The sequence below is a fragment of the Scardinius erythrophthalmus genome (genome assembly GCF_964197995.2).
Source record: "Scardinius erythrophthalmus genome assembly, chromosome: 21".
Classification (NCBI taxonomy): Eukaryota; Metazoa; Chordata; class Actinopteri; order Cypriniformes; family Leuciscidae; genus Scardinius; species Scardinius erythrophthalmus.
Genome location: NC_138241.1, coordinates 16,075,539 through 16,087,081, shown reverse-complemented (window position 1 = coordinate 16,087,081; position 11,543 = coordinate 16,075,539). Strand labels below are relative to the sequence as shown.

Below are 11,543 nucleotides of genomic sequence, written 5' to 3'. Positions count from 1 at the left end.
GCAGCTGCACAGTAAACCTAGAACAGCTCTGCAACTCTCTCTGGCTCTCAGCTTCAGTCTGTCCATCTGGAGCTGCTCTTGGTGAAGGAGGTGATGCTCAATCTTCTGAAAGATTTTGGAGACTTAAAATCTCCAGGCAGAAGGAGTCGCAGCTCCAGAAATCGGCTTGGACTGTGTCCCTATAACTCAACATAGAATATCTACGTCCCAGCTGTAGAGATTTAGAGTTCTGCGTCAAACGGGAATCAATCAGACCGTGCTGTGTGTGGATTTAGTGTTAAGTTCATTTTTTTCTTCTGTTTGAGTGCACAAGCTGTTCATCATCCACAGTTACATAAAAGCTGTAATGCAATCTGATGAAGACAACCCGCATCTATAATAGGGTTTTTATGAGTATGCCTGTCCATTAGCATATGTGTGTGGCAGTAGTTCACAGAATGCAATTTATTTTTGGTACATCTGAAAATGAGCAGGCTCTTTCTATGATGCTGAGAGTAGGCAGCGCCTTGCATAACAGGTAAAAGCCTGTTTGAGATTGAGGATGAGAAATAGAGGGGGAAAGTAGATTTATCTATCCACCTACTCCTATTCATGCTGTCTCCGGCGTTTTCTCTCCTCCCACGTGCATCCTGTCGTGTGTGTGTGTGTGCGCAGACGTCAGTGAGAACGGTCACCGCGTAACACTCCGTAGATGGTGTTAACCGGATGAAATGAGAAATGGACGGAGAAGATTATTTTAATCACATAATAATGTACTCTGCAGATTTAAGCCTCCTGATTTCTCATCTTTCTATTTATTTTATTAATTTATTTGTTTGCTTGTTACTTTTTAAACTGATTTTTTTAAATCCAGTTTTTTTATTTTTTTTGTCCCAGACCCTGACCCATCGTTAAAAATATGATTATATTAATTATATATGGCGTGAAAATGATTGATATCAGTTTTATATCAGTTTATTTCCACTGCAATGAACAATGTTTCTATCTAATAACGTTTTAAAGTTACTGTCCTTGGTTACCAAGGAAACAAAATGATGAGTGAAAGGCATGCTTGAGATAAAATGTGAGACATGATGTGTGAGGACACTTGACATGATGTGTGAACGGAATATTTTTATTGCACATCATTTGCAATTAGATTCAAATTATGCACGTGTGAAAATATTACTTAATGTGTGTATTAGGATGCATAAAATGCTAACAATGTATTCTAGATATCTAGTAATTTTATTCCAAAAATGTTTCACATATAATTTCCACCCATGTTCATAGAAATGAAACTTGGATATATTTTAGAGTAGTCAATGTGCTGCTTGTATAGCAGTATTTACTGTCCTCTGAAAATAACTCAACATAGCCTACAGCCATTATTGCCAAAATGGCTGGCAACAAAAGTGAGTACACCCTAAGTGAACATGTCAAAACTGTGCTCAAAGTGTCAATATTTTGTGTGAGCACCATGCATTGTTATCTAGCACTGCCTCCTAGGCATGGAGTTCACCAGAGCTGCAAAGGCTGTTGCTGGGATCCTCTTCCACTCCTCCATAATGGCATCACGGAGCTGCTGGCGGAGACACATGGTGCTTCTCCACCTTCTGCTTGAGGGTGACCCACAGATACTCAGGGTTCAGATCTGGAGAAATACTTGGCCACTCCATCACCTTCAGCTTCCTCAGCAAGGCAGTTGTCGTCTTGGCGGTGTGCTTGGGGTAGTTATCAGCCGTTCGGCCCAGTTTCTGAAGGGAGGGCATCATGTTCTGCTTCAGAATGTCACAGTACATGTTGGAATCCATGTTTCCCTGAATGAAGCGCAGTTCCCCAATACCAGCAGCACTCATGCAGCCCCAGACCATGATGCTTCCACCACCATGCTTGACTGCCAAGACATAATGTTCTTGGTACTCCTCACCAGGGCGTCGCCACACATGCTGCTCACCATCTGAGCCAAACAAGTTCATCTTAGTTCCATCAGTCCATGTAATTCATGCTCTTGGACAGGTTGCTTTCAGCAAACTGTTTGCAGGCTTTCTTGTGAGCCAGCTTCAGGAGAGGCTTCCTTCTGGTACGACGGCCATGCAAACCGTTTCAGTGTGCGGTGTATAGTCTGAGCACTGACAAGCTGACCTTCCGCTTCTGCAACCTCTAAAGCAATGCTGTTCCTGTTCCGAGTGGAACCTGTCTTGGAAAACCTCTGTATGATCCTGGCCTGTACTGTTACTCAGTGTCAGGGTGTTACCAAACTACTTATAGCCTAGGCCATTTTGTGGAGAGCAAAAATTCTAATTCTCAATTCCTTAGAGAGTTCTTTGCCATGAGATGCCATGTTGAACATCCAGTGGTCAGTATGAGAGAATTGTTCTATCTAATACAAGATACACAAATATGTATGGTCCTGTCAAGCAGACAAAAACATGAACATGATGAATAGGACATGTGGCTTTGCATTGTTAAACGACGTACATCTATTATCACTTAGGGTGTACTCACTTTTGTTGCCAGCTATTTTGACAATAATGGCTGTATGTTGAGTTATTTTCAGAGGATAGTAAATGCTAAGCACTTATTTAACTGTTATACTGTGTCTGTGTGTATATATATATATATATATATATATATATATATATATATATATATATATTAGTAGAAAATGTTTATAATTAATTTTATTATATATATATAATGTGTAACGTGTAATAACATGTGTATATATATATATATATATATATATATATACAGTATCTCACAAAAGTATATATATATAAATACCCCTTTCTCGTTAAAGCGTTAATCTCAGGAATCTCATGTATATGTACATTTTTAACATTCACTGTGGAAAATAAATTATCACATCACTGCTGTCATTAGCACTCATTTGTCAGCAGAGAGAGAGTGTATGTGTGTGTGTGGGCCTGTTTTTTTTTCTTTTCACTTTTACAAAAAAATCTTCTTTCTTTTCTCGATTGATCTGTGACTACACACACACACACTCTCTCTCTCTCTCTCTCTCTCTCTCTCTCTCTCTCTCTCTCTCTCTCTCTCTCTTTCTTTCTCTGTAAATCTACAATTGGAGAGATTTTATATTCTCTTAGGATTCACAACAAAACAGTGCAGTAAAATCAAGACAGAGCTCATAGCGCCACCTTGTGTTTTGACATTTTTTTGTCCCAATAAAAAGAAAAAGCAAACCGTTCTTTCGTCTATTTTATCGTCTATTTCAAATTATAAATGTTACATACATCTTAAACTTCAAATTACATATATAAATTATATGCAAATTAAATTAATTATTTAATTTCAGTCAAATATAATAGAAACTACATTACCTAAATACAAAATAAATACTTAAAAATAAAATTCATTATAAACATTTTCTACTAATATATATATATATATATATATATATATATATATATATATATATATATATATATATATATATATATATACATATATATATATACACACACACAGTATATATAGCCTATATATAGCCTATATATATAACATTTATTTAATACATATATTAATAGAATTTGTTATAATACATTTTATTTTATTTTATTTTTTAAGGTAGAAAAATACAGAAGATGAAACAAGACAAACAGAACAATATTTTTTATGGAATAATCAAACAGTACAGTATTTTCATGGAACAACTTTAATATAAATACAAAGGGCCATACATGATGAAAAAAAAAAACTTTTCGAACGCTGTGCATCATGACGTCAATGACTTGGCCCCGCCCATCAGCAGCACGTGGGAGTGGAGGCGGAAGCGGAAGGGAAGCAGTGGGCGCTGAAACATGGCGTGCACATACACACGCAGAGTCAGGGGGATGACAGCCGGCGCGTGTGTATTTTTTGCGTTTATCGCAACATGTGTGATGTTGCAGCCCGCATCGGCTAAGCCGGGTAAATTAAGAGAAATCACAGATGGAAACTGGGAGGAAATCCTGTCTGGAGAATGGATGATCGAGTTGTGAGTTATTAGATTGAGTAGTGCAAAAAAAGTGTGTGTTTATTTTTGCATTACCATTAACGTTACCAGTGTTACACATGATAATAATTACACAACAATAACTTCAGATTATTTCATTGTTTTTTTTACTGCCGTCTTCTTGTACTGGGCTCAGGTTAGAGAAAGTTCTGTGGTTTTGAAGTTAAAGAGTTTGCCAAAAATCAAAGGGATGTAATCATTTAATCAGCCTCATTTTGATCCAACCTTCTATGATGAAGAAAAAGGACATATTAGACAGAATGATAACCTCAGTCACCGTTCACTTTAATTGTATGTAAAACGAATGCTAAGAAACTGAATGGTGACGAAGGCTGTCATTCTGCATAACATCTCCTTTTGTATTCCACAGAAGAAAGCCATACAGCTTTGGAAAAACATGATAGTGAGTAAATGATGTCAGGAATTTCTCTATCCTTTTTATGGATTGCCTTCCAAAAAATACTTAAGTTGACAGTCTTTTTTTCCCTGCACAGCACGCTTCCTCCTGCTAGAGCCATCGAACAAGAGGATTGTAGTTAAATAGATCCCATGGAAAACAAATGAGCCTCAGTGTCTTTGTGTCTCTGGCTGGGATTGTGTTATTGGATTAAAGGTTTGTCTGTCTACTGCAGCTTTGCTCCATGGTGTCCGGCCTGCCAGCAGCTCCAGCCCGTGTGGAATGAGTTTGCAGAATGGGGAGAAGATTTGGGAGTGAGCATTGCCAAAGTGGACGTCACAGAGCAGCCGGGTATGCTGTTATCTCCTCACATCTGGCTCCTCTGCTCACCTGATCTCCTGTCCTCACGAGTCTCTCTCTCTCTCTCTCTCTCTCTCTCTCTCTCTGTTCTGCAGGTTTGAGCGGCAGGTTTATCATCACAGCTCTCCCAACTATATACCAGTGAGTTTCATTCCATTTACACACATTTGACCCTGTCTAGAAGTTAGTAAGTTGGTAATTGGAGATAGATAGATAGATAGATAGATAGATAGATCTACCAAAGTTGCATTTATTTAATCAAAAATACAGTCAAACAAAGTAAAATCGTGAAAAATTATTAGTTTAAAATGACAGATTTCTTTATTCCTGTGATAGCAAAGCTGGATTTTCAGCATCATTACCCAGTTTTCAGTCACATGATCCTTCAGAAATCATTCTAATATGCTGATTTGATCTGAAGTAACATTTCTCATTATTATCAATGTTGAAAACAGTTGCTGCTTAACATTTTTTGAGGAAACCGTGATTCATTTTTTTTCAGGCTTCTTTGATGAATAGAAAGTTTGAAGAACAACATTTATTTGTAAAAAGAAATTATTGATGTCATTTTTGATCAATTTAATGGGAATAAAAGGGTCTTTCTGACTTTCTGACTCCAAACTATTGAACAGTTGTATTAAGGTAGGTAGATAGATAGACACCAGCAATTGTTTTGTTTTCAGTCTTGTGCACAGTCCCTGTGTGTTGGGTGTAAACTCCGTTATAAATGGTTAAATATGGTGTGTGTGTGTGTGTGTGTGTGTGTGTGTGTGTGTGTGTTGCAGCTGTAAAGATGGTGTGTTTCGGAGATATCAAGGAGCCCGATCTAAAGACGACTTCCTGAACTTCATTGATGAGAAGAAATGGCAGAGCATAGAGCCGGTCTCTTCCTGGTTCGGCCCCTCTTCCTTCCTGTGAGTATTTATAGTGCGTGTGGGTGGTTTCAAATTCTGTAATAATGCAAAGGCCTCTGGGTGAGTCTGGCAAAGTCTCCAGAAAACCCACAGCGTGTGTTTAATGTAAAACTTGTTTTATAAGGCAGCACACTATAAATGTACAGCTGTCAGACTATTTTTACAGTTGATGTGATAAAATGTCTTTGACTGATATTTTTTTTTATTGTAGGATGAACGCAATGTCAGCCCTCTTTAAGTTATCCATGTTCATCAGGGTGAGTGTGTTTGTCTGTTAATATTAAACTGCATTCCTCTCAGACCTGTGTATTTAATTGTATTGTTTTCTTAGCAATTTCGTGAATAATTTAAGAGTTACAACTTACATGCACAAATAATTTATAGCTATAATATATATATATATATATATATATATATATCTTATAATTTAAGCTAATGCTGAAGGAACCAGCAACAGACAGTGAGGGAAAATACACTCAAATAGTCAATGTAAATGTAAAATAAACTGCCTGATTTAAAGAAGAGGGGACTTGTATCGTCCTGAAGGTTTTTTTTTGCAATAACGATTGCCTGACTACATTATCCTGATTGCCGAGTTCACGCGCATAGGTTTAGTTACCTATGATCACGCGCGTGAACTCGGCAATCGACTACTTTGGACTTCAACCGAAAACAGGATGTAAACAGGTATTTGGGCTGGCTTAAATAACATCATTTTTATACATATCTTTCACATCTACTGCAGTCAGATTCACCCGTGTTCACTCTGAAGGAATCACTCACATTTTCTGTGCACTTGTAATGACACATCAAGGATGTTAAGAGGCTAAAAAGCAGGCTTACTACTTGCCCCATTGAAGTCAACAGGGTGCAAATTTTAAAAATAGAAGTTGTAGGCAACACCGATTTTTGTCGTTGTTCTCTGTATTGACAGCACTCCAAATGTACAAAAAAATGAGCTCAATGTTAAAATTGACCGGAGTTCTCCTTTAATTGTTATAATGATTTTGTAATAAATACCTGATATATTTATAATCTGGTCATGGATTTTTTCATGCAGTAATTTAAATGATCTTTAACCTTGTGTTTCAGCATTGCCATAATTACTTAACGGAGCAGCTGGGCGTCCCGGTTTGGGGCTCGTATGGGATATTTGCCCTGGCAACACTCATTTCAGGATTGACTCTTGGATTGGTGAGTGTACAAAATACACTACCTTGTATTTTCTTGTGCTCATTCTCTTATTTTCAACAAGGTTGCATTTATATATATCTTTTCAAAATCTTATTAACCCCAATCTTTTGAACATTAATGTACCTAAGATCATTTTCAAGTGTAATTTTGGAGTGGATAATCCCAGAATGCACTGCAACAAGCTCATTCATATAAAATCATGGATGATTTAAGAGAAGAACTTATCATGAGAGGAAAAAACGAAGTTTTAGTCGCATAACATCGGTTAACGGAAACGCCGTCATTTCGCAATAGTTTTCTGTCGACATTTAAGAAAAATCGCAAGAGTTTTGCGTAAATCTTTAATGGAAATGCGCCTATTGTCTTCTGTAAGCAAAAAAACGCAAAGGAACAACTTTTACATTTTTAGTATATCATTGTCGTGTAAATGTACCCTATATATTCTCTTAAGTATTAGCTTATTCATTAGCTTAGAACATGTTAACGTCAAACTCCATTGGAATCAATTGTCAGTCACGTCTCCCAGATTTCATGTTATTTCCTCTCTCAGGTGCTGGTTTTCGTCGCAGATTTTGTGTTCCCATCGCGACGACTTTCACCAGATTATCACCACAGTAAGTGTGAATGTTTATATGAAACCTATGCCTGCTTGACTACGGGAACTTCTAACGTGACAGAGATCGATTAATACTCAACCTAGTGTAAAAAGCAAAGACGATATTGTGTAATTGTGGACGCGTGAATGTTTCTGTAGGGAAACTGCTTGCGGGGCAGGTGCGTCTCCTGCAGCAATCTGAAGACGAGCAGGAAGCGGATGGAGAGGAAGAGGATGATGAAGACGAGTACGGGGGAAAGACTGAAGAGTGGCAGCCGGCGGGCGACGCTGTCAGAAGAAGAGGTTTGGGTGTGCCGGAGGAGGACACCTAGAGGACTGGAGAGGAACTGCCTCACTGTGCACAAAATCGCTACACAAACCGCATCGCAACGGCAATGCCCTCACGTGCTGCCATAGCAGCGCTCATTGAGCTTGATGATATCACCTATGATGTCATAGCTCCTTTCTGAAAGATTGATGTGGTTGTGCTTTTCTCTCTATCTTGCCGCAGGTTTGCGTTTTCTCTTTTCCACCTGTCCAGTTTTAATTATCACACCCCTTGCTATGCATTGTGCACACAGTGTGTGTGTTAGAGCAGTGCTTCTCAAAGCTGTCCTGGTCACCCACCACTGCACATTTTTATCAGTAACACCCCATTTAAGTCTTGCAGTCTCTACTAATGAGATGACGAGTTGAATCAGGTGTGTCACATGAGGATGATTCCCAGGACAGCTTTGAGAAGCACTGTGTTAGAGGAATATAAGCACCTACTTTAAGGAATTTCACGACACACAGCTGCAATATTCCCCTTACAAATACTGAGCAAATAACCAAGATCAAACAACGACCTCACTGTGAAATTAGGCTTTTGGGAATATGAAAGGTTTTGTGCTTTACTTTGTAAATATTTTATTATTTGAGCTTTTTGGATGCCTGTTATATAAAGTTGGAATGGTCAGTTTGCTGTTTTAAATGTTTTTTCTTCCATATAGAGATCAGATTCATACTTTTTTGTGTTTGGTTTTTGTGTTATTGAAGCTTTGGGACATGCCTGAATTAACACGTGAGTGTGTGTGATTGTGATTATGATTATTATTTGACACCGAAAGACACTTTTATTAGTTGTCCCATAGGCATAATTTGTGTTCTTATATTTTACTTTAAATTTGTTTCATTAATTTTACCTTCCACACCCTGTTTCCTTCAAAATTGTTTGTTGAATAACGCATAGGCATACGGTATCCGATTCATTTGAACTGGTGTATCACGTTATATTACAGTGGATTTTAGGATGTATATTTGAATTGTGTCTTGGTCTTCCAAGTAGTTTTCTTATTATCTTTACGTTACTATACTTTGACCCCTGACCCTTGACTGATCCACTAGAATTAAAGTGCTTCTCAAAATGTTCTGCTTAATTGTCCACAGCAGAACGATTCTAATGTGTGAATGTCTGCATTTACAACTTTATTGCTCAAAGCGTGTGTGTGTGTGTGAGAGAGAGGTTTTGGAATGTTTCTGTATTTGAGACTGTAAATCAGCACTGTTAATAAACAGTCTAAAGCTGATGTGCTGTGTGATTTCACAGAAAATGCTCATTTTGTTGGCCTTAATTGTACAGTTTTGCATTTCACTTCACATTTAGTGATGCATATGTACACTGATGTTCAAAAAGAGGTTTTTGAAGTCTCTTATGCTCACCAATGCTGCATTTATTTGCTTGAAAATATAGAAACAATTAATATTGTGAGTAGATATTACAAGATTTAATTAATTTTATGCTTCCTTGCTAAATTAAAGTATTAATATCCTTAAAAAAAATCTTACTGGCTCTATACTTTTGTAAAGTAGCTCAAAGAAGTATTTGGACGCTAAATGGATATGATTGCATTAGTACAAGAGAAGTGCCACATGTCAGCTTAGATAGGGGGCCCTTTGAAAAAGGTCTCGGACAAAGAGGGACCTTGGAGTCAAAAAGATTGAGAATCTCTGCTCTGACACGCATAATATTCACCATATGCTTGCACACTGGAAAATATGTCAAATGTATTTGCATCTCTAGAGGGCAGTATTTTTTAAGGTTTCACTCCACAAATGACCTAGAGCTCAGAAACTCTCTGCCATGGCCTCATCGTGTGAGTTTATTTGTACTGAAAACCACACAAATGGATTGAAGCCCTTTTGTGTCATCTCTCTGAAGAGCTTGTTCCAATCCATGCCAGAAATATGTGGGGGGAAACAACACAACCATTTATTTTATGATATCTCCTACTATTAACCTGAAAGTTGCCAATTTTATTGAACGGACATGACTGATACACCACTCAACTAATTTTTGGATTCAGCAGGGATTCTCCAGTCGCAGTGTGTGTTCATCAGAACTGGATGGTACATGCTCACTGATCCAAAACTAACATCTGGAAACTTCTTTCTCTTTTCTTGTCTCACAGACACAGACTTTCACTGTTCCAGAAAACAGCTGCTACTGCTGGAAATGGTTTTCACATCTTCTGTACATGCATCTGGTAGTTGTTTAAGCCAGAATACACAGGATCCTGATTCTGATGTTTGGAGATTTCTGTCCTACACAAAAGCTACATACCTATACATTTTACAAAATTGGCGGTTTTATCACTATATATGTTACATGTTCTACATATTTATTGTCTATCTATCTATCTATATATATATACACATGTTGGGTTTTCATGTTTTATGGGGACTTTCCATAGACATGATTTTTATACTGTACAAACTGTATATTCTATCCAAACCCTACCCCTAAACCTACTCATCACAGAAAACTTTCTGCATTTTTACATTTACATAAAAAAAACATCACTTATTAAGATTAAGCTGTTTTCCATAAGGGGACCAAAAATACACACACACACACACACACACACACACACACACACACACACACACACACACACACACACACACACACACACACACACAAGATGAATAGCATAATCATCAAATAAATTAATCATGGTTAAATATTTATAGGATTTAATATTGTTTTGGTCTTTGCACACATGTGGAATCCCACACACTTATACATAATATTCCATGGAAGTATCTTGTTTTCCCCAACCTGTCAGTTTGTGTTATGCATGTTGTTCAATGATGAGAAAATTCGAAAGAAGTATTCATTGTCAGATACACGTACACGCATTGCTGGAGGCTGTCTTTGCCATTAACTTGTGCCTATAACCAATGACATTGTCTGATATTGAAACTCTTTCACACACACAAAAGAAGAGTTCTCTGTGTCTGACATCCTCCTCTCCTGTCCTCAGGGATATGCTAACCTCCTTTTCAGATGTTCTACTTTGATTATGTTACTCCACATTTTCTTTTTTTAAATTCACATGCAGGATGTTCCCAATCTTCAATGGCACAACCTTGAAATCCAATGATAACGTGTAAAAAATGAGTTTTATGTGAAGGTGCAATAAGTCTAACGTTTCATTCATGTGACTGTGTGAAACCAAACACTACCCTCAAACAGTGCACGGTATGTGACGGCCTCAGATAATGTTACTACATCAACAAAATATGAAGTCTTAATGTTGACACAACAAACTGCTGTTGTCCACTGATACATATGGTGCACATAATCTGCCAAGGCACTGATCTCAGTATTGTGAAAATAAAAAAGTGCCATCACAGCCAGATCAAGCTGACTGCAGTGTTAAATTACAACATAAGATAGTGCTGCATTGTTAAAGGAATTAGCAGAGAGAGATGAGAATGCATCATTAGCACAGCATAAAATCAGACAATTTTATTTTTCCTTACCGTTCAAAAGTTTGCAGTCAGTAAGACTTTTTTAAAGAAATATACAGGCCTACTTTTATTCAGCAAGGATGCATTAAATTGATCAAAAGTGACAGTAAATATATTAAAAATGTTACAAAAAATTATGTTTCAAATAAATGCTGTTCTTTTGAACCCCCTATTCATCAAGAAATCCTGAAAAGCAATCATGGTTTTCACAAACATTTAAAGCAACACTACTGTTTCAACATTGATAATAATCTTTCTTGAGCATAAAATCAACATATTAGATATTAGAAT

General features: G+C 37.3%; 1 protein-coding gene across 4 annotated transcripts; it reads left to right on the top strand.

The window, feature by feature from the left end:
• Positions 1 to 3,752: 3,752 nt before the first annotated feature.
• Positions 3,753 to 9,270, top strand: tmx1 (thioredoxin-related transmembrane protein 1). 4 transcript variants are annotated; one of them, XR_014029057.1, is made up of 9 exons: positions 3,760 to 3,979; positions 4,630 to 4,745; positions 4,850 to 4,895; positions 5,540 to 5,668; positions 5,880 to 5,925; positions 6,761 to 6,862; positions 7,413 to 7,476; positions 7,617 to 8,039; positions 8,190 to 9,270. XR_014029057.1 is itself a non-coding variant. In XM_081350838.1 (8 exons), exons 1-8 carry the CDS (start codon positions 3,804 to 3,806, stop codon positions 7,787 to 7,789), a joined length of 852 nt encoding a protein of 283 aa, XP_081206964.1. In that variant the 5' UTR covers positions 3,753 to 3,803; the 3' UTR covers positions 7,790 to 9,270. The 4 variants fall into 4 exon arrangements, 1 of the variants encoding a protein (XP_081206964.1); XR_014029058.1 differs by having other exon boundaries at positions 7,617 to 8,045; XR_014029059.1 differs by having other exon boundaries at positions 7,617 to 7,997; positions 8,190 to 9,043.
• The last annotated feature ends 2,273 nt before the right edge of the window (positions 9,271 to 11,543 follow it).

Bases quoted from the DNA above. Each gene is read 5' to 3' on its own strand.
- tmx1 (XM_081350838.1), top strand. From the start codon at position 3,804: ATGGCGTGCACATACACACGCAGAGTCAGGGGGATGACAGCCGGCGCG. The intron at 4,896-5,539 runs GTGAGTTTCATT...TGTGTGTTGCAG, and splicing joins GCTCTCCCAACTATATACCA to CTGTAAAGATGGTGTGTTTC. The intron at 6,863-7,412 runs GTGAGTGTACAA...TTCCTCTCTCAG, and splicing joins CAGGATTGACTCTTGGATTG to GTGCTGGTTTTCGTCGCAGA.